This window comes from Sarcophilus harrisii, chromosome 2, assembly GCF_902635505.1.
Source record: "Sarcophilus harrisii chromosome 2, mSarHar1.11, whole genome shotgun sequence".
In the NCBI taxonomy this organism is placed as follows: Eukaryota; Metazoa; Chordata; class Mammalia; order Dasyuromorphia; family Dasyuridae; genus Sarcophilus; species Sarcophilus harrisii.
The window spans coordinates 596,399,926-596,424,315 of record NC_045427.1 but is presented as its reverse complement, the minus strand read 5'-3'; the positions used below and the strand labels follow the sequence as shown (position 1 = coordinate 596,424,315).

Sequence of the window (24,390 nt, the reverse complement as noted above, 5' to 3'; positions counted from 1 at the left end):
AGATCCAGGTCTTCTGGTATATATTATCCTTCCTTCTCTCCTTTGGTTTCTCCCATTGACTGCGCTTGACACTTGATAGCTATGTGACCCAGCAAATGATGAAGGAAGAAGAAGAAAGAGGAAGAAGAAAAGGAAGAGGAGGAAGAATAGGAGAAGAATAAAGAAGTGGGAAAAGGAGGAGGAGGAAGAGAAGAAGAAAAGGAGGAAGAATAGGAGAATGAAAAGGAAGTTGAAAAAGGAGGAGGAAGAGAAAGGAGAGGAAGAGGAAGAAAAAGAAGAGGAAGAAGAGGAGAATAATGAAGAGGAAGAGAGAAAAGAAGGAGGAGCAAGAAAAGAAGAAGAGGAGGAGGAGGAAGAATAGAAGAATGAAGAGGAAGTGGGGAAAAGGAGGAGAAAAAGAAAGGAGAGGAGGAAGAGGAAGGAGAAGAAGAAAAAGATGAGGAAGAATAGGAGAAGGATGAAGAGAAAGAGGGAAAAGAAGGAAGAGGAGGAGGAAGGGAGGAACAAAGAAGAGGACAAAGAGAAAGAGAAAGAGGAGAAGAAAAAAGAAGAGGAAAAGAAAGAATAGGAGAAGAATGAAGAGGAAAAGGAGCAGGAAGAAGAGGGGGACAAAGAGAAGGAGGAAGAAGAGGAGGAAGGATGTAGGGGAGGAGGAGAAAGAATAAGAAGAAGAATTGCAGAAGAATGAAGAGGAAGAAGAAGGGGGGACAAAGAGAAGGAAGACAAAGAGTAGGAGAAGGAGAATGTAGGGGAGGAAGAGAAAGAAAAGAGGAAGAAAAGAAGGGAACAAAGAAGAAGAGAAGGACAAAGAGGAGGAGGAAGAAGAGAAGGGGGACAAAGTGCAGGAGAAGGAGAAATAGGAGGAAGAAGAAGAGGAGAAGGGAGACAAAGAAGAGGACGAGAAAAAGGAGGAGGAGAAAAAGGAGCTACATCCATGCTTCTCTCTTGTTTGTTCTCTTTTCTTTCTGGCTGTGCAGGAAAGCAAAGGTTTGACTCTGGCTCTGCTTTCATGTTTTCTGTCCCTGCTCTATAAGCCTAAAAACAGATGGGTTTTTTGGCTCTCTTCTTTCTTTCAGTCCCTTCTTCTCTTCTGGCAGATCAGGACAGAGTTGCTTCTCTCTGTCCTGTTTTTTCCCCTCTTTTTTTGATCAGCCAAGAAGGTAATCATGTGGCAGATTTGCTGTGCCTAGGACAGTAACTGATTCATGATTCATTGCCAACCTCTTTTCAGGAATGATTGTATGTCTTATGTTTTGAAGATTATTTAAAATTTTTAAAGTAAGTAAATATTTTATATTAAAAAAGAGATTTGTTTGTTTATACTGAGCAAGGAATGTGACCCCTCCCCAATATGCTTGATCTAATAGTTTGTGCATGGCACAAGAATTGCGTTAAGAATTGTCACTATAGACCCCAGTTTTGGTAATTCCTGTTAAACACCTCTCTCCAAATTCACTCCCTTCCCCTCTTTGATCATGGATAGTGTTGGATTGGAATTGGATCCTGGAAAGTTACTTAATCTTTCCTGTCTGTAGTTTACTTATCTGTATAAACCAAGAATAATATTAGCACTTATTTCACAGGAATAAAATGAGAATCAAATAAGGTAACTTTGCAAAATGTAAAGTATTTTATAAATGTTATCTTGTATCATTATTTTCATCCTCATCCAATTTCTAGAGCAGGGCTTCTTAACCTTTTGTGCCATGGCTATATGGACCCCTTCTCAGAAACATATTTTTAAATGGGTGAAATAGCACATGTACTTTTGCAAAGGAAAACAATATTCTGAAATACTTATCAAAATATTTTAAAAAATAAAACAGTTTTATGGACTCTAGACTTAGAATCCCTGACCTAGAAGATCTTAAGAATATTGGTTCACCAAAGATTTCAGGTGATCATACTCAGTAAGACATGATATAAGATGTGGTTATAGAATTATTAAAATTGCTCTTTCTCTTGTTTAAAGTTGATGAAGAATCTGAGCAGTGTCTCTTTCAGAATCCTTCTAGCCTATAACCATGAAGAGAGAAGAGACTGATGATGGCTTGAGGAAATGACAGGGTCAGGGGGAGGTTGAATTGGGTTGGGGTTTTTTTGTCTTTTGAGGAGACAGGAGAAATGAGCATGTTTTCAGGCTAAGGGGAAGAAACCTGGAGAGAAGAAGAGATTGAAGTCACATGAGAGAAATAGAAGCTGATTGATGGAGCAAGGTCCCAGAAGAGAAAAGATCCAAAGGGATCAAAGCATTGCATTATGACCTACCGGGCAGCGTTGCATCTTTCCTGCGTGAAAACATCGTGTTGTATCCATGGCTTGAATGAGATGAATTCACTTCAGCGCTTCGACAGACAGTCAGCCTGACAGTTCCCTGAGTCTGACGGATGAGGTCAATAACTGCCCTGTGTGTTTGACCCAATACCGATTTGTCATTCACCTGATTAAATACATACAGAAAAAGGAAAGTGTTACCTTAAATAATTTTAGTACATATTTTGCTATATTAACTCCATCTATCAATGCCTTTAGATAGAATATACAATTTATTTTCTATCTATCTTGTTATTGAAGAGAAAATACCCCCATCAAGTTTTCATCTTGGTTAAATAACATAGCTAAATCTTTGCTTTAGTTGTCATTCAGTATTCTTGCCTCTGAATTACAATTTCACAGGTTTTTTTTTTTTTTTTTTCAGCCTGGCTACCTAGCTATTAGACTGTGATCAAAACAAAGCTATCAGTCGAAATCCAAAAGCTCTCTCTTCAAAATAAAACTGCTTTTCAAAAGCTGAACTACAGGTAAAGATTTGTTTTTCTCCTTTTCTTCTTTATCTAGTGACTATTATTTAATAGACTTCAAACTCTAGTGACTCTGGAAGAGCTGGAAGAGGCTTCAGTAGCCTTTTGGTCATTTGAACAAAAATGTCCTTTGAAGCAATATAGAAAAGGGGGCTCCACTAAGTTATAGATAAGGATCCTCACAGCTGCATGCTAATTTAGGAAAGCACATATTAATATTTTCTATCGTATTTTTATTGATATTGTTAAATATTTCCCATTTATATTTTAATCCATTTTTTGCCACATTTCCCAGGCTCATACCAGGGGTGGCTGACACCTCTGTTCTACAATACAAGAGGCAAATGGTTTATCCAACCTTCATTTGAAAACCTTAGTGAGGTATGAAAACCTCCTGAAGCAATTCATTCCAATTTACAGCTCTATTAGGTATTTTTTCCCCATGCATCAAGGCTAAATCTATTCCAAAAACTTCCTTCCATTAATTATTTCTACTTCTGCTTTCAGGGGCCAAGCAGAGTAATGTTAATCTTTCATTTGTCAGACTCTCAAATTCTTAAGGACAGTGATCATGACACACCATTGAGCTTTCTCTTTTGCCAGCTAAATACTCCCACTTGTTTCAACTGATTTTCATATAGAATGATCTTGAAGCTATCAACCCAGTCAGGACACTCTCCCAGGCATTTCAGAAAGCACACTTAGTCTTCCAAGTCAATATACTAAGTGTCCAATTTAACACTAAAACATTACTTGAGTCCAAAGAGAATGTAGAAATCCATAATATTTGGGGCTCAAACTATATTATGCCAAATTAATAAATTCTTTGGAATTCAAACTTGGAATTATGAATTCTTACAAAACATTCTCTTCCACAAAGCATTGCACAGTCGATAAACATATATATATATATATATATATATATATTTTTTTAATTAAAGATAATTAACATTACTTTAATTTGGATGGTAGTTTAAATTAACTTCAAATTAATCACTGAAATTTACCCACTCACCAAGGCTTAGAATCTCTTATCATACTAGATTTCAGATAGAAGATTCATGTCTTGGCTCTCCAAAAGTTTATATTCTTACATTTTTGTTGTTCAGTTGTTTCAATTCATGTCCAAATAATAAAGAGTTGTGACCCCATTACAGTTTTCTTGGCAAAAATACTAGAAGGTTTGCCATTTTCTTCTTCAGCTCATTTTACAGTGGATGAACTAAGGCCAACAGGACATAGTTAATAAATATCTAAGACCATATTTGAACTCAGGAAGCCTGACTTCAGGCTTAGAACTCCATCTACTGCATCACCCAGCTGCCCAGCTGTTCTTAAATTAGTGTGACACAAATCACATGGATATTGCACATTTATTATAAGCACAGATATTACATGATCCTATTAATATAGTAGAAAGATTTTTGCAATGAAGAATAATTTGAAAAAATAAGTAAGATAAATATCCTACCTTCAGTAAAATGTCACCAGTCTGAAGTCTTCCATCAAGGTCAGCAATGCTACCAGGGGAAATTGCTTTGATCAGAAATGAGTGGCCATTTCTGCCACCTGTTAGAGCAAACCCCAAGCTCCCTGTCCCTCTTTTTTCCAAATCAACTTCAATGAGATGACCCTATAAAGACAGAAAAATTAAATCTGAATTAAATAGAATTTTGGCTGTGTAGTCCAATTCCCCCATTTTAGATAGAACAAGATGATGACTTTACCTTACATCTTATTCAATATCTACGCCAGAGACACCAAGGAGCCACCATTATTAAGTTGATGTCCTAAAGACAGAATTTTGTCCCCAAGTTAAAATTATTGGGTTCCACTAGTGAAGGGCAGCCTTGACTTGGTAACTCTCTTAAGGTTTAAAGAACTCTTTGAAGTTAATCAAATACTGCAGACATTATAAATCATCATCAAACATTTATTACACATCTTACTTAGCAGATTGTAAAATCCAAACAGAGATCTAATATCTAGAAAAGCCTGTGGAATTAGGTGTGGAATGAAAACACAACTCATACTTTATAACTATGATGTGTGTGGGGGTGGGGGGGAATAAACTTTTACTCATAGAACATAAGAAATTCAGTGAAACAAACTCATACCAAGAGGAGAATCTGTTAAATGGGAAATTGCCATGCATGACAAATATGGTCTGAGCAAATAATGGAACAGGCTGGGCTCCTTTAATTGGAATGGGAAATGCTGAAAGCCAACATAAGTGAATTTTGCTGTATAATCTGTAACATGTCGCATCTATTTATAAAAGCAACAGGACAGTAGTATCGCACTGAGAATAGACAACGGTTAAACATTTATCTTCATAAGTCAAAGGTGACATAGGACAAGAGGGCAATGACTGCTGATGTTTGAAATAGAATCTAAACATAGTTATTAATACTATTTATAGCTTGAGATGTTGGCTCTAAAACAAAAGCTGTTTGGGTTTGGGTTTTTTTTTTTTTTTGGTTTGTTTTTAATAAAGAAAAATGGAATCCCAAATTGGAGGAGGGAGTAGCCAGAACCAAAACACTTTTGTGGGTGGAGAGGGTAAAAGGAGAGAGAAAGGAAGACAAATAGGGAAAATAAGATTTAGGCTGTCTAGTGCAATTTCCTCATGGAACATATGACAAGATGAGGTTCAAAGAGGCAATGATTTGCCCAAACGCACACAGCAAAGTCAAGATCTGAACCCAGGTCCTCCGAATCTTCTTTCCACTGTTTCACTATAAAGTGCCTTCCTTCCCATTGAATTTGATCTAAGTGAAAGTTACAAAGAACTAAAACTGATGATGACTTGCTTGACTTCCATAATCCTGGAGCTTCTTACAGGGCTTCTTAGTCCCCATCTTCCTCCTCTCCACCCCTAACCCATCCAGCTCAGCCACTCCAACATTCTGAAGCCAATGATGGCCCAAGAAAGGAAAAGTAAGGATATAATTCATCAGCTCAAATAAATCTTCAAGAATCCATAGGGCTGCTTCTTAGGGATCAAAGTGTGGACTCCCTCTTCTCCTTCAAATAAACAATGATAATTCTTCCACCACTAAAAAGGACCTAAAAGATGCCAATTTCAGTGCCTAGTTCTATAGTCAAAAATCAAAGAACACTCCTCTTTGCCAACTTTTTTCACAAAGATGCCTGGACAATGCTAGAAGCATGACAATTTCTAGTTACTTTTGGCTCTATCTGAGTCACTAATCTGAAAGGGGAAAAGAAAAAAAACCAGATGACTCACTGCTGATGCAAAAGTCTGACCCAAAATAGCCTGTCTAATTCATTGTCGTGAATCTTACTTAGCAAGAGAACCAAGTTCCACGATTCATATCACTGTTCTCTTGGCTCCACTGTCTCTGGATATATATAATTTAGCCTGGAGAAGGGGAAACATTTTTTTGTTGTTGTTGTTGCTGAGGCATTTGGGGTTAAGTGACTTGCCCAGGGTCACACAGCTAGGAAGTGTTAAGTGTCTGAGTTTAGATTTGAACTCAGGTCCTCCTGACTTCAGGGCTGATGCTCTATCCACTGCGTCACTTAGCTGCCCTGAAAGGGAAACTTTTGAGAAATTTTACTACTATTTTCAAAGTGACTTCCATTCAATTAACATAAGGTACCTACTTCATGTCTGGGCACTGTACTAACAATGAAATGGCCCCTCAAGAAGATTATACTCCCCTGGGGAGAAACATCATGGACAGAAAAACAACTACAAAATACTAAAAATAAAGTAAATGGGAGTCATTAACAATACAAGGAGACCCGGAAAGGCTGCTGTGTTTAAAAAAAAAAAAAAAATGGACTAGATTTGTTTGACTTGCCCCCTGGAGAGCAGAACTAAAGCTAATTAGGTGCAAGTCAGAGGAAAGCAATTTTTCCTTTCACAGTAGAAGCAAGAACTTCCCAAACAGGTGGGACTATTAGAAAATTAAGTAGATTGCCTTAAGAGGTAATGAATTCCTTGTTACTGAAATTCTTCAAGATAATTCCAGGGAGGAGATTCATGAAAGGAGGAAAGATTGCATTCAATCAAGATCTCTTTAACCTAGGGTCTTTTAATTAACTATCACGTCTAAATATAGATCATAGCATACAGTTTTCATTTTTTTTTTCTTTCTTGAGGTTTTTCCCTTTTGTTCCAATTCTTCGTTCACAATATGAGGGAATATGTTTAATATGATTATACTTGTATAATGTATATATGTTTGTTTTGGGCAGGAAGAAGAAGAGGGAGGGATGAAAGAGAAAAAAAGAAATCAAAATCTTTTAAAATTAAATTAAAATTAAATTGAAAACTAAAGAAAATGTAAAAAACAAAACTCAGGTCTTGCTGCTTCCAAGTCCCATATAATATACCACCTAGCTGGCTCAAAGGGGCCTGTGGACGGATTTCAGGAAGTCAGTGAACGTGAATGAGAAGAAATTATCTATTGATTTTCATTGACCTCTATCTAAAACTTAGCATTTCCTTCTATTGCAATTTTAAAAGAAAAATTCTATTCTGAGAAGGTTTTACCAGATTGACAAAGGGTCCATGACCCAAAATAATTTAAGAATCTGTATTAGACAGGAGAAAAGATCTCCCTGCCTCTAGAAATCAAATGTATTTTCTTTAAATAAGTGTTAAGCTGGAAGATTTGTTTTCTTTTAAATCATCTGCTAGATGTATCTTGTGATTCCATGAGTCACATCATATGTATATGGTAATAATGAATCACTAAAAATTTATTATGAACCTATTATATGCCAAACACTATACTAGGTGCTTAGGATACAAAGACAAAAATTAAGTAAGTCCTGCCCTCAATACCTTTACATTCTATCAAAGAAACCATATGTACATAAAACAGTACATTAAAATATAAAAAGATAAATGTAAAGTAAATAAGCCTTGACCTTTCCTTTCCCTCTACTCCATTTTCCTTGAATGATCTTTTTCACTTCCCCAGCATCTCCCCCCTAAAAAAATTATTCTGTTTATATTTTGTATAGGATTTTGTATTGGGAAAGTATATGTTTCCCCAATAGACTATAATATGCTCCTTAAGGACAGGGCATGTTTCATTTTTATCTCTGTATCCCTAGTGTCCATCATAGTACCTGATACATAGTAGGGACTAAGTAATTGCTTACTGATTGAAGTACTCTAATAGAATCAGACTCCAAAGCAGAACAAACACTTGCCTTACACAGAACAACATTCCTTAGAATCAGGACATCCTTTTATTAGTTTGAAAGGGAAAAAAATGCAGGACCTGTATGAGCTGTCCAACTCTTATTTACCCTGATGTTCCTTAATAAAACAACATGAGGTAATGGAAAGAATGAACTGTGAATCAGAAGGGCTGGGTTTGAGCCCCAGAACCCCAGTTATTAGCTGTGTTGTCACATTGGAAAGGTCACTGAAGGTCTCTGTGCTTCAGTGATCACATTTAGAAAATTAGAGTATGGCCTGGAGGATCTCAAAGATCCCTGACAGTTTCAAAATCCAATGACTTTAAGTACCTATAGTAAGTGTTTCCAAACCATCTACAAGCAGAGATTATCATTCAAATCAGTCCACAGACACTATCAACCCAATTGAAGGGGTGTTGCCAGTGGCACTTGCTTATTGTACATTGCTCCTGCGGTGAGGAAAAAAGATGATAGAATTTACCTCTATGGCCAAGGGAATTCAGTTGTTTTTTATTTAATGTGGGGGACTAGATAGGCTCTGTAGCCTCATTGACAGAGGCATCTTCTGAATAAAAAAAAAAAAAAAAAATAGTCCCTCCATCAATGGAAATCAGCACTTTGTCTCAACTTTATAGATTTAGAGTTACCTGGGGCAATTTGAGGTAAATTGATTTACCCAGAATCAATCAGCTAGTATATATCTGAGACAGGATTTCATACTTCAGACAGGTACTGCTGCTTCAAAGGCTGACTCTCTCTTCACCACTCCATGGTGTCTCTCATGCATATTATTTAGCACATTTCATAGGGTAAATATCAGAAATGTTGGTTATCACTCTAAAATCTAGGAACTTAAAACTCAGCTGGTGAGACAATAATTTAACTCAACAAACATGTAAGTCGTGGTTCTAGGGCCACATGGGATGCATAAAGAGAATGTCCTTCTTCCTTGGATGTTTAGGTCAGTTGCATCTTCCTTCATGGAGTTTTTTTTTTTTTCTTCTCTCAGTTCTAAGTGATTTTCTTTCCCTCCTTGAACCTTCATCCTACTGTGTGGGCTTTGTCTATGTGTTTATATTAAAATTCAATTCAATTCAATAAACAACAATTAAGTGTTTACTATGTGTCTGTGACTATGGAGGGAAAAAATGAATGCATGCATGTATACAGTAGACCATTTGTCCAACTGAATTCCCTCTTTCTGGGTGACTATTATGTCTCAAGCCAGGCATCTACAAATCTGAACTTCTTAAAATAAAAAAACTGTTTTCCTACAAAGAAATCCAGTAGGAAAAAAAAACTTGGCCCTATAGTCAGAATAACTGAGATCAAAGCCTGTTTAAATACTTTCTACTGATTTGAATTTAGGCAAATTCCTAAGCCTCAGGGTCCTCAGTTTTACCACCTTTAAAATGTGATAGGTTAAATGAACTCAGACATTGCTTCTAGCTCTCTCATCATGCTTTTAAAATATTGTTGCCAAACACAGTGCAAAAAGAGAGGCTTTCTCAGAAATGAATGCAGAGGTCGACACTCACTTGTCACTTCTTTCAGTGATACCAAGAAAATCTATGAAAAATCAAGAATCACAGAATTTAAGAGTTAGTAGGCACCTTGATGGCTTCTGGTTCAATCCAAATAGAAAACATAAGTGAAAAGTAGTTATCCAGATCAATTGTGATGGACTTGTCTCTTTTCGACAATGCAGTGAGTGATTCAGGAAATTCCAATAAACTTGGGATGGAAAATGCCTTCTGCTTCCAGAGAGAGAACTGTGGATCTTAAGCATAGTATTTTCACCTTTTTTTTTCTTGTGTTTTTTCCCTTTTGACCTTTTTTTTTTTTGTATAGCATGACAAATATGGAAATATATTTTAAGAGAATTACACATATTTAACCTCTATCAAATTGCTTTCTATCTTGGAGAGGAGGGAGGTAAGAGAAGGGAGAAAAATTTGGAACATAAAGTTTTACAAAAAAGAATGTTGAAAACTATCTTTACATGTATTTAGGAAAATAAAATACTACTGGGAAAAAAAAGAAAAGTGATCATCTATTCTCCACCTGAAGACCTCCAAGTAATCACTCCCTATCCAGGTAGAGCATTACACTTTTGAACACTTTTAGTGATAGAAAGAACTTCCTCATCAAAACTAAATTGATACTAGATGATGACCAGTTCTGATGGATCAGGCCATCCTCAGCAACGAGATCAACCAAATCATTTCTAATGGAGCAGTAATGAACTGAACTAGCTATACCCAGAAAAAGAACTCTGGGAGATGACTAAAATCCATTACATTGAATTCCCAATCCCTATATTTATGCACACCTGCATTTTTGATTTCCTTCACAAGCTAATTGTACAATAATTCAGAGTCTGATTCTTTTTGTACAGCAAAATAATGTTTTGGCATGTATACTTATTGTGTATCTAAGTTATATTTTAATATATTTAACATCTACTGGTCATCCTGCCATTTAGGGGAGGGGGTGGGGGGGGTAAGAGGTGAAAAATTGGAACAAGAGGTTTGGCAATTGTTAATGCTGTAAAGTTACCCATGTATATATCCTGTAAATAAAAGGCTATTAAATAAAAAAAAAAGAAAAAAAAAACTAAATTGATTTGTTTCTAATCTCTATTCATTACTTCTAATTCTGTCCTCTGTAACAAAACATAACAAATGTTACATCTCTTCCACATGAAAGCCCTTCAAGTCCTTGAAGACTGTTATCATGTGTATTCTTTTCCAGACCAAAAACCTCCTCTTCCTTTGACTCATCCTCAATTGACATGAACTTAAGGTTCAAGGACCACTATACATTGTAAAATGATATTATAGTAGCAATGCTGATCCATTCAATTTAATGAGTATTTTTAAAGAACTTACACTGTGTACTAGCCTGGAGATGATAAATATTTAATTATAGGAGAAAGGAGATATGGTGTGCTCATAGGGAAGAAACACAAAGTAATTTGAGACAAGAAAAGATATTAACAATTTGGTAATGAGAAAGCTGGGGTTGGCAGGAATGGGGCAAATTTTGCATAGGAATTAGCACCTGGAATCAGCCTTCTCTAAAGATTAGAGTTCTCAGAGACAGGTGAAGAAGGATCCCACTTCAAGCATAAGGAACAATCTGTGAGGATCCAAGGAGGAAGGAGACAGGATGTTGAGTTTGGAGAGCAATTAGTAACACAGATTGACTGGAGCACAGTTTGAGGGAAGAGTGATAGGAAGTAGTCTGGCTAGGTAGGTGGAAACCAGATTGTGGAGCATCTTAAATGCCAGTCTGAGAAGTTTGAATTCTGTCCTAGAACCAATAGGGTAGAAGATAATTTGAAGGCATGAGAATATATGGAAATTAATAATGGAAAAGGTAGAGAGAAAAAGAAAAAAAGACTACCAAGACTACCAAAAAACCAAGAAGGTGGGGATGTAGTCTTCTAGATTTGCTGTTGTTCAATCACATTTGCCTGGGACTCCATTTGGTGTTTTCTTGGCAAAGATACTGGAGTGATTTGCCATTTCCAATTCTAGCTCATTTTACAGATGAGAAAACTGAGGCAAATAAGTATAAGTGGCTTGCCTAAGACAGCTAGATAGAATCTAAGGATAGATTTGAACTCAGGAAAAAAAGTATTCCTGACTCTAAGCCCAATGCTCTACCTATTGCTCCACTTAGCTGCCCCAGTCTTCCAAATACAGTTATTCAAAAAAAAATTTTCCAATGTCCATTTGCAATATTAATAAGCCCTTGTTTGAAATTTCATGTTAAATGTATTAAATTTAAGAAGCAATGTAGAGCCCTGAGTTAGGAGTCTGGTCTTTGCTTGTTGCTAATCATGTATTAAAGAATTTGGGGATCATAATGATGTTTAAAGACTGAATTTGTCAAGGGGAAATTCAAGAAAACTTGAGAATTTGAAAGAGGAAGGGAGAAAGAGAAGAAAGTTGGCAAGACAAAATAGCTAAAAGACTAGTATGGTTAGGAAAAGCAAGTTGGATTTAATTGTCAATGCACTAACAGATGAGAAGTCACTAATGAGGTGAGAAGAAAAGTGATAACAAGTGATGAAGATTTATACAAACTTTCAGAAGAAGAAAGCACTGAGGATCTCACTTCCAGCAGAGAGTGTGATATCTGTACTTTTGCCATATTCAAGTAATAACTAACTATGCTCACTCAAAATGAAGACTAATCTTGCTTATAAAATAGGAAGTAAAAGAAAAAAAAAAAGAATACCCTTCTGTTTTGTCTGCCTTTAAAAAAAAAGCAAGTCAGTTGGAAAAATGAAGATGAAAAATGATCTGTAGAAGCAGAGTATTCTTGACCAGAGTATTCAGAAGGTAGGAGAATAAAAAAAGAATACGACACAGAGGGTGGAAACGATTATTGAATATGTTGAACTAAGCAATAGATAGGATGCTATTTCCAAAACAGAGAGAACAGTTGACTCTATTGAATTGACCATGAAACCTTAGGTCAGCCACTTAAATTCTCTTAGCTGAGATCATATCTATGGTCATAAATGCAGAGTTTAAAGTGGCCCAAGAGGCCACCTTCTCCACCCCCCCTTTTTTTTCAGATTAAGGAAATTGGGAGTCAAGGACTTTAAGTGATTTGCCCATGGATATTCAGATAAGCATCAGAAATGAGATGTGAACTCACATCTTTCTGAGTTTCTTTATGTCTAAAAAAAGTGGGAGGATGTGGATTTAAAAAATTCCGAGGTCCTATCCAGCTCTCTAATCCATGAATCTTTGACTTCACAGGTCCAGTGTTCTTTCCATTAAGACAGTAGACTTACTTTTCTCATCTTTAAAGTGAGAAGGTCAGACTAAATAGTGTCTAAAGTTTCCCTTCCCCAGATCTAAATTCTAATTTTCTATGTTCCAAATGATCTGAGCTTTGGAAATATATTAAAAGATCCCTGATTGTGTCTTTATTTTAAAAAGCATGCATAATAATAGTTGTACTCATAGGTGAAGTAATAATAATAATAATAATATCAAGGGCAGTCAAGTGACACAGTAAATGGAGTGCTGGTCTTAGAATGAGAAAGACTCATCTTCTAGAATTCTGGTCTCAGACACTTACTGCTTTATACCTACTATCACCCTCGGCAAGTCATTTAACCCAGTTTGCCTCACTTTCCTCTTCTATATAATGAGCTGGAGAAAGAAATGGCAAACCATTCCATTATTTTTCCCAAGATAACTCCAAATGAGGTGACAGTTGAATATGAATGAAAATGACAGTAATAATAATTAGCATTTATATAGTGCTTTAAGGTTTACAAAGCACTATATGTGTATAAGATTATATACATAATTATATATTATAGCTAAATCTTAATTTATATGTATGTATACATACATATGCACATTATGTGTATATATGTACACATATAAATATACATATATAAATAAATAATCACTTGATTCTCACAACAACCCTATGAAATTGATGCTATTATCATTCTCATTTTACAGAAAACTGAAGCTTTGTGAGGTCAAGCGGCTGCTTGTCCAGGATCATACAGATAGTATCTGAGGTAAAATCTGAACTCAGATCTGACATTCTATCGACTGTACCATCTTGCTACCCTTTCTCTTATTTTTTCCACTCTTTGTGAATAAGGCATTTTTAGCTCAACTGAAATAATATATTTTTCTTATAAAGTAAGATTCAATTGACATAGAAGACAAGCAATTCATGTCAGGTCTATTAACTGGAGCCACTTTAAACTGACCACTTTAATCTAATGGGTTGCAAAATGACAAACATCTTCAGACTGAATTTTCAGGAGTCTCTTCTCTTCCATCTGTGAGCTTTGTGGATATATTCAACCTCTGAAGTGTCTGCAAATCAAACTGTCTCCAGTAATAACCAAAATCTGCCTTTGCTTGCTGCCCTCCTGTGCCTCTGATTGATACCAAATGCTGTTAAAGAGCCAGTCCCAGAAGGCACAGAGATGGCTTCCTGGGGCAGCTTTTTAAGTGGGATTTCACACTCCGTGAGGCAACAAGAGGAAAATTTATAGATTTCAGGACTTGGTGAATATCCTACATTCCAAGCGCTCTTCCCAGAGATGCCAACAGCCATCCGGTGATCAAACCAAAGATGGGATAAATTCTGGGAGTCATTTAGCAACAAAAAATGCCCTCTCCAAAATGACAGGGTATAATTTACTTGACAATATAAAGGGGAGGGCCTATTCAACCATAATATGACTGCCCTTTTTTTTTTTTTATCAACACATTTTCCTCAACACTCAGATTCCTGTAACTAAAATGTCCTTTTCACATATTCCTTTACAATCTAACTCATAGTATTATAGTCAGCTGGTAATTTCTGAAGCTTGTTGCTGTTAACTAAGGCAGAGAGATCAGGCTCCAGGACAAAATTTAACAAAAACCAAAATCATAAAAGGCTGATTTACAATCCAAATTCACAATACTAGTTTTTGCATTAACAGTAAGGGTTGCAATTGAAAATGAAAGTCATTTGCACAAGACATTGCTTTCTAAGATTAGATTCACTTAAAAACCCAATTATCGTTCAAAAGGTTGACTAGGAGACGAAGCAAAAGGAAGTGAGTAAGTTCATAGACACTTTCATCAAACTAGAGAACTGACTGAGTAATCCATAGAATCATAGATATAAAATTGGAAGGAGTTTTCTACATCTAATCCCTTACCTTTAGAATTGAGGAAACTTGAAACCAGGAAAAGCGGTGACCAAGTAAGCATTAAGACATATTCTCTAACTCCAAAGCCACAAAATGTAAGGGTTTTTGTATTTTAAAATCTCAATATTTGTCAGGGTAACTAGTTCCTAGTTACCTGGACTGGAAGGGATTAGACCCCTCATTTTGAAAATTTGAAAATTTAACAGACGCTAAATAATTTGACTAATATCTCACAGGTAGTAAAAGTCAAATCCAAGATTCAAATCTAGTCTCTTTAATTCTATAGAACCTCACTGCTTCTGCTCTTGGTATGAGAAATGGAACAGCCTAAAAGAAAAGGTCTGGATTTGTAGGTGGGGGGTTGGATTCTACCACTTACTAGCCATATGGCTTTGTGGGCCTCTTCTGTAGGTCAGTTTCTTACTCTACAATGTGAGACCATGGGTAACATCACTTGCTTTATCTATACCACGTTTCATACTTTAGAGTGTAAAGGCCTGCATTTTAATTCAATATTTGTCAGTCACTACCCATGTGACCTTAGGCATATTATTTATCCCCCATTGGCTTGGATTTCATCTTGATGATTTTCTCATTTGCCAAACTCACTCAATACCTGCTACAGTCAGAAACAAAAGTAGTAAAACTAAATTAAGAGGATTTGTGACTTAAAGCATGATCAGTTTAAGTACAGATGTCTAGCCAAAAGGAAAATAATCCCCACCAGAAAGAAAATTTCATCCGATCAAGGATAACTGGCAGCCCATTGTGAAGTTTTGCATTTCAGTCTGTGAAGATCTGAATTCTTACCTCAGTGGATGGTGAATACACTGTGCTAGATGGCAGGGCATAATCTTGTTTCCTCAAGTCTTCTGCTGTAAAAATAACAAACATAAAGATAAAATGGCAAAATCTGACCCCTCCTAGATATATAGTCACATTCTCATATTTTCAAAGATGATTGTGAACCTGGAGTAAGGTTTCTGAATATTGTTGTTATTATTAGAATCCCACACTTTCCTATCATACAAGCTTACTGTCAGTTTATACCTTCTTGTTCATTCTCTGTTAATTAAGCCTACATGTTCATTCTCTCTAGTTTATACCTCCTACAGAAACCTTTAAAACTCAGTGTTGGAAATACTTCGATAACCGATTGTGTGTGCATGCATGCTAGGAATTCAGTATGTCAGTGGAGGCATTATTAACCTACTAATAATTAAGCTACACTCTCTGAAAAGTTAAAAATTAGTATTACCCTAAGGGCAATGTAGATGGGCAGAGTGACTGTGAGCAGGCTGATAGAAATGGCAAACACAGAATAATGAAGAAATGCAGTAAAAGTCTTGCTCAAAAGAAAAATGAGAAGTGAAAAAAATGGGGCTCAGTTACATGGCATGAATGAGGAACAGCAAATGTATGAGAGCAGAGACTAATTCTTGACAATCTTTGTATTCCCAGCCTTTAGCATAGTATTGGGGACATAACAAGTGCTTAATCAATGCCTGTTATTTTAGTTAATCTCACTTGGTCCATTCACACTTTGGCTTGTGATGTCAAGAGGAAAAAAAAAAAAAAAAGAAGAAGAAGGCTTCCAGAACATTAGGTGAACCCTTGTGCTGAATTTATAGAAGACATGGACAGGGATTGAACAGGAAGTCATGGATGAGTTATGGTCTGCATGCCTCAGTTCCTCATCTGTAAAATGAGCTAGGGAAGAAAATGGTCGACCACTCCAGTATCTTTGACAATATGGGTCACAAAGCATTGACCATGACTGAAAAATGACTTGAGTGACATAAACCAGTCACAGTACTAAGTGCTGAAGATACAAAAAGAGCCAAAAGACAGACTATGACTTCAAGGAATTACAATGTAATAAGAGAGCCTATACAAAGAAATCAATATACAGGATAAATAGGAAATAATAAAAGGAAGGCTCTGGAATTAAAAGGAGTTGGGAAAGGCTTCCTGTGGAAGGTGGAATTTTAGTTGGATCTTAAAGGAAACCAGGTGCTTGCTCCAAAGTTTGCATGTTGAGGATGATATAGACAAACCATTACCACATCTGAGTAAAGCCTTCCCTTTTTTATTTCTTAGTCTCTGGAACTAGAAGGGACCATGGAGGTCATCTAGTCTGGAAGTATCCAATACGTGATCCATGGGCTACATGCAGCTCACAATACTGCCAGGGCACAAATCAGCTTAAAATCGAATAGAGAAATATTTGATGAAATAAAAAATAGCATAAATAATAAAATAATATTCTTAATATTATATAAATATATGTATATATTCATATATTTATTATATATAATTATATATTATAATATGCATGCTATTTATAATATATTTATATATGATAATATATAATAACAATAAATATATATAAATAATAATGTCTAAAAATAAAGGCAATACATGACCCACAGAGATTCTAATGCTCATTTTAGTGGCCCTTGATTCTATTTGAGTTCAACACTATTGATCCATTCTAAATCCTTTATTTTGAAGTTAAGAAAACTGCAATATAGAGAGGGAAACTGACTTCCTGAAAATCACACAGTAGTAAGGGACAGAACAGGACTCCTTGTCAGGTGATCTGATTTTTCATCTGCTACTTTTCCTACTGAGGCTTTGACATTCTGTATGCCATCTTTAATGTTCTTCTACCAAATGAGCATCTGCTATAGATTTACTGTACATGAACTTTTCTAAATTCAGCTCATTAATGTAATAGATTCATTAGTTCTCACTAACCACCTGATCTTAGGATCATCAGAATGATTTATGTAATTAAATAGTATTTTAGTTCCCTGTTCACTCTATTATGATTTAAAATTTCCATTTGTAAATATTGGGAGGTAAAGTTACAATGAGCAAGTAAGATCCTGGGCAGATTACCCTAATGGTCATTTGTCTGTAAGGTACATATCCCTCCATTATAGGGCAGAGAATGGACAACTAGATAATGCACCAGGCCCAAAGTCTGAAAGACTCATCTTCCTGTGTTCAAAACTTATCTCAGACACTTACTAGCTATGTGACCATGGGCAAGTCACTTAACCTTGTTTGCCTCAGTTTCCTCATCTATAAAATGAACTGGGAAAGGAAATAGTGAACCACTCCAGTATCTTTGCCAAGAAAATCTCAAAAGGGTCATGAAGAATCAGACAAGACTGAAATGACTGAACAACATCAACAATATGAAGTAGAGAAATTAAGTAGTTATGAGAAGCAGTGAGCCATGTGTCACATCCAAAAGTTATTTAGGAGTCCTAGTATTATGTAATTTGCCTGACCTAGTTTGTGGAGAGTATGACAGAAAAGCTCTCACTGTAGCTAAGCTTACATCATTCTCTACATACATTATTTTTTTTTTTGTAAACAGAACACTTTTATTTATTTTCAACAATTTGCTGCAAAGATTAATAAGGGGACTTGTAAAAGCTCTGATCCCTGCAGAAGGGATTATCTAATACAAGGTCTTTTTATGTATTTCCCCCCAAAATAGTTAAGGCAGAAAGTTCAACAGAATTTTTAAAGTCCCAGAATAGAGTATCACAAGAAAAGAATGGGATGGATAAGGCCTCTATTTCATCTGTATTTCAGTACCAAAACAAAAACAATAATAAAACAACTCAAGATAAACTCTAAAACCTGAAGGGAACTTAGTGGCCATCTAGTTGAATATTCTCATTTTACAAATTTTACAAATTTGGAAACTGTGACTCAGGAGAATTGGCCAAGATTATGTAAGTAATAACAGAGAAGCTGGAAACCAGATCTTCTTACGTTAAACTTACCAGATCACATGAGTGATTTACATCTTGTCCAAAATGATGTAAATCAATAAATGTAAAAGTCTCAATACGCATCTTCATCCATACAAGGGTCCCTCCCAGAAACATAACTATAATCTCCTCTTTTTCTAATGTCTCTAGCTGAAGACATAAAGAGGAGAATAAATTCTAGATGAGATTATCCAAGTTTGTCTCTCCAAGTTTGTCATTCACTCTTATTTAGTCCCAATACAGAATACTGATCAGCCATGTTGGCATATAGAATCAAATACATTATGGACAAAGACAGTTATCCAGTAGGTTGTTCTAGTGACCTGCAGAGAAATGTCTCAATGGTATGCCCCTGGCAATCAAAAGCTGCTCTACCTATGTGCTTTCTGCAAAGGTCATTCCCTGCTAGAGCAGGCTGCAGGGCTTCAGCAATGTCTTTCTGCACTCCTGCTTATCAGACAACTTGGACAGAAGAAAATCCCCAGGGGGAAAACAAAGATGCAAAACAAAAAGAGAGAATGGAAATCTAGAAACATAGAGATTTTGAAGGTGAAAGCTAAAGTGGGAACATGATGTACAAAAAAGGGTATATATCCTGAAATGCTCAGAGGGCCTTTTTCTCCTCTTGTAAATCATGTTCTTTACATATGTATATGTGTGAATACCTTGTAGAACATATATATGTATATCTATATATATATATATATATATATGTGTGTGTGTGTATGTGTGTGTGTATGTATCCAATGTATAATGTATAATATACATTATATGCATATATTTTATACACTTATATTCATATATATTTATTGTGTAGATAAGTGCTAGTTAGGTAGATGCAGAGAGAAAGAGAGGGAGGAAAGGAAAGAGGGAGGGAGGGGGAGAGAGAGAGATGGAAGTAACATATAGCTATATAAATATATAACCAGGTAAGTAGGTAGGTAGGTAGATGATCGATAGATAGATAGATAAAAAGATGATAGATTGATAAGTAGAAAGACAAGAGTAACAGCAATATGATAAGTATATAGAACAGAGAATTAGAGAGATAAATGGACAGGTAAGTAGGTAATGATTCAAAGATGGGTATGGCACAGATCACACTTTCACTGAGTTTACAATATAATAGAAAAGAAACAATATAGAGACAAATAATTATGACAAAGGTAAGCTATGAAAAATGTAAGGGAGAGATGCAAGGAAATGATATAAAGAACTGGGAGTAGAGGGGAAAAATCAAAGGAAGTGAGACTTAAGTTGCACCTTGAAGGGAGGAAAGATGTCTGATATACATAGGAGAGGAAGAAGTTTGTGCCGAGAATAAAAGTGCTAGATTCTGAGAACACACAATTTAAAAGATAGACTGCTGAGTACAGAAGGTAAAGGGAGTTCACAGCTGCTTGTAATTGTTAGTTATTCCCCAGATTGTAAAAAATCATCAAAACAGACTCGATGCTGAGTTTATCATGGAAGCAAGACTTGGCCTCTGCACATATTTGTGATAGAATATAAAGCAGTTGTGAAATGAGTGAATTAGAATGTAAGCAGTGTTTGTGATAAAATGCAGAGCAGAGGTTGAGTGATTTAGTCAGTGCAATTTTCTGGAAGTAGAGTGTTTCTTATAAATCAGTGTGTCTGAGTGATGGAGAATGACTGGACAGCAAATGTGTGGCCAGTATGTAATCCTATGGTTTGAGAGCAGTGGATTAAGAGTCTTGCACTTGAATTACTGGAGAATGGAAAGACTGGGGACTGAAGCTGGGGGAGGCTGATGCTTTCCCTTAATGTTCTGACTCTTGAGAACATAAGCAACTCTAAGTTCTGGTATCTTCTGATGTGATCTATGATATGGGGTTTGTTACTAAATGATGGCAGGACAAAAAGTAGGGGTTCAGTCATGTGAAGACTATTCTCTTTGGCAAAAGATAGATTTAGTTAGGGGAATAGGTTACAGACAAAATGAAGGGATACAATAGACACTGGGAAGGGAAATGAGAGCATATAAAAGACCAATTCCTCAGAGGAACTCACAATTACCTAATAGAAAGAGAGCACTCCAGGAAGTTGGGGCATGCCCTTAGATGGCAGGCTAAATCCTTTAAGAAACTTAGCACCCTAAAAGAGTTAGTTAGCTGTAAGGAGGAGAAGTGGGGTTGAGAAACAAAATGGAGTTAAGAGAGATACCATGTGGCATGAGGGAAGGGGAAGGGGAAAAATACCCCGAGGCAGAGTGCCATGACTGGCTGATCCAAAAGAAGGTAGCAGCAAAGCCATGGGCCATAACTTGTTTTATGGGGAAAATTTAGCCTCAGGGTCTTGACATAATTTGGATTTCTGACTGAATTATCTTTAGAGGGTGGGACTAAGAAATTAAATTGATCTCCATTATCAGAGCCTTCCTCCTGCTTGCATCAAGGATTAATTTTTACCAATTCCTCTGTTAAACACATTGAAAACCTCACCACTTCCACATAACATCAACCTTTAAGAAACAAAGAGTAAATCATAAAGGAGGGAAAAGGACCCACATGTGCAAAAATGTTTGTTGCAGCTCTTTTTGTCATGGCAAAGAATTAGAAAATGAGTAGATGCTCATCAATTGAGGATTGGCTAAGTTATGGTATATGAAAATAATGGAAATTTATTGTCCTATATAAAATGATGAACAAGCTGATTTTAGAAAGACCTGGAAAGATTTACATGAACTGATGCTGAGTGAAACAAGCAGAACCAGGAATACATCATATATGGTAACAGCAAGATTGTATCATGATCAGTTATGAAAGACTTGGTTCTTCTCAATGGTTCAGTGACCTAAGGCAATCCCAATAAACTCTGGATGGAAAACACCATCTGCATCCAGATGGAAAATTATGGAGAATGAATGTAAGTCAACACATGCTGGTTAACTTTCTCCCCCTTTTTTTTCTGAATTTTTTCTCTCCCTTTTGTTCTGAACTTTCTCTCCCAATATGATTCATAAGGAAATGTGCCTTTAAAAATGAATATACATGTACAACCAGAAATATATATATATATATATATATATATATATATATATCTTAGCAGACAAAAAAAAAAAGAAATGAGGGGAGAGCCATGGCAGATATAAACATTTTACTAGCATGGTTCTATACCCCTTTGAAGTCACAGATCATACATTCATATCATAATTATAGTGCTAGACAGAAGCTGAAAGATCTCAGACCTAAAGAGGAAAAGTGACCTGCCCAATATCACACTCAAAATTCTACAATTTTCTCCATAGCACCACGTTGTCATCCCTTCTCTACACTAGAAAAGAAAATTCTTGTGAGAAGTCAATAGATCCAATATCTAGAAATGAAGTTGTTTGTGTAGCATACCATGGCAGAGGGACAACATGGACAATAGGTTAATGTGGACCACTATCATCTTGTTTCTGACTTATTTCTACCATTAAAAGAAAGGACCATGAAATCAAAACTCTAGAACGGGAAGACACCTTAGAGATCATTCCATTCAATCCTTCTCATTTTACAAATGAAGAAACCGAGGCAGAAAGAAGTTAAGTGTCTCATCCAAGGACACATAGCTATAAAGTATCTAGGGTAATATTTTTATGTAGATCTTCCTAGACTTCCAAATCCAGCACTTTCTTTCTTAGATCTATATACTCAAATTTGAGGAATTTTGAGAATATGAGAAGTGGGATAGTAGGAGCTCCTAGTTGAAAACCATAACCCAGTATCTCTCTGAATTTTCATGTGATTCTCCTAATGGAGACACCATGTACTAGAAAAGGAGGACTTTTCTATTTTGAGTTTCTTTTGAAACTAGGAATTTCTAACAGGATAGATGAATCTCACCTAGCTTTAGCAGGGAAGCCACAATTCATGCAGTCAGCTTTTGCAATAGATAAGAAAAAGAGAGTGATACATAGTCTGATGTACATTCCAGATTACACAAGAAGACAGTTCAAAGAATCAGAACTAAGAGAGACAAAATCACATAGCCTGTAATTCTGAAAAGGGAAATTAGCTAATGAAGTACAGGGGAAGCAAACGGAAAAACAAATTAAAAGATAAGGAAATGGGCCATTAGAGACAGGCACTCTGACAATAACAAAAAATCATTAGGAAACATTTAAAATATGCTCATTATATTTTGTCTAAGAAAGCAGGATTGTGTAAAGTGTATCTTCAAAAGATTTCTATCCAAAGTCAGGAAAATAAAAAGTTGGGTGCATAAAGAAATAAACAAGTTGTCTAATAACTTCATCTTTGCAGAGTACTTCCTTCACTTCATGATAATTTTGGATAAATGAGATATTCTTGTGTTGGTAGGGATCCACCCAAGACTGCTTTCCCAAGCTCTGTCTCTGACAAAAATATTCTTCATTATTGACACAAACTACTTCAAAAAATATTCACTTTTCCAAAAAGCAAGACTATTTTGTGTCCTCTCAATGGCCTTTATTTGATAGGATGATCACATCATGGCTCTGAATATATTGGTCTTTAGCAATAGTACACAACATTTTTATTCACACAACTTAGAAGAAAAATATACAGAGTTTAGAAGAAGAAGTAGGTTGGACAAAACTCGTGACTTCATTGGTATAAGGAAGTCCCCAAGAGGAAACTCCTTTTATTGATGCAAATGGATATTTGCTTTACAATTTATAGTTTCATAAGAGTCCTAGAACATTTAAAGGTTAAATTATTTGCTCAGGGTCATAGTCACTTATAGGGTGTCCCAAAAGACTTATAGATTATTGTACTGAGAATCTAGATGTCAGAGGTATAGCTAAAACTTGGAACTTCCTGACTCTGAGACAGCCTCTCTAACCACTGTAACACATTACCTCTCAAACAATGTAGCTACTTCCAACTTGGTACAAATAATGAATTTCCCTTACAATGGTCCCATTTTTGAATTTTTACTATTCAAAGTTATAATTATTTCAAATACAATAATTGTTTCCCAATGAAAATATGCAATAAGAATTTGAATAATACAACCACTTCAAGATCCATACTAGTTGGGACATAGTTGTGTCTCAATAGCAAACATTAGAGTTGACCCTCACAGGAACCAAAAAGAAGTGTATTGGAATAATAGTAGACCTAAATCTAGTTAGCCAGTCTAATAGTAGTATGTAGAGTATTAGTTTGGGATTTATGAAGACCTGAATTCAACTTACTTACTAAGTGGCTGTTTGACCCTGGACAAATTATATACCTCAGTTTTTTTTATTTATCAAATGGGCATAATAGTAACAGTACCTACCACTTTTCCAAGATTGTTGTGAGGATTAAGTATAATATTTCTAAAGTGCTTTGCTAGCCTTAAAACACTATAGAAATGCCAATTATTAAATCAGAAAACCTAGATTCTAATCCTGATTTCTGTCATGTGCAGAAAATTTTAGCTCCCTACCTATGAAATGAAATCATTCAACTAAGTATCTCTCACTGATCTGTTTCTACTCCAAAACTATTTCTATCAGTTTGTTTTTCACTTTTCATTCTCTTCTCAATCATATTCACTAATTTCTCTTACTCCTATAGATTCAACCCCTTTATCAATGATTAGCTGTGCTAAAACTTTTTAAGCTAAAATAGAGACAAGACATGATTTAATGAAGTTTCAAATTAAAAGGAAATGTACCCTTGGAGAGTGTTGTTTTCTATTTTGAAAATGTCAACGATTTCCTACCTCACAGTCTCATATTTAATTAACCAGCTTCATCCTTAGAATCCAACTGGTTTACTTACAATATTTCCCCTGGGAAAGTAAAAGTCTTACCTATATATTGTCCCCGAGGGATCACTGGGTAGCCAACTCTGAAAAGCAAAGGAAAAAAAAGAGAGAATTATGTATCAAATATATTACTTCGTTCTTCCAATTGTAAATGATTTAATCATATTGT

At 35.8% G+C, this 24,390-nt stretch overlaps 1 protein-coding gene across 1 annotated transcript in view; it reads right to left on the bottom strand.

Moving 5' to 3' along the window:
- The window catches only part of FRMPD2 (FERM and PDZ domain containing 2), a 319,487-nt gene that overhangs the window by 66,585 nt on the left and 228,512 nt on the right, over positions 1–24,390 (bottom strand). Inside the window, exons 33-36 of the mRNA XM_031949366.1 lie at positions 24,267–24,304; positions 15,493–15,557; positions 4,273–4,434; positions 2,269–2,440 (exon numbers count right to left, since the gene is read on the bottom strand). Of these exons, the coding sequence (XP_031805226.1) occupies positions 2,269–2,440; positions 4,273–4,434; positions 15,493–15,557; positions 24,267–24,304 (437 nt within the window). The remainder of the gene's footprint in view (positions 1–2,268; positions 2,441–4,272; positions 4,435–15,492; positions 15,558–24,266; positions 24,305–24,390) is intronic.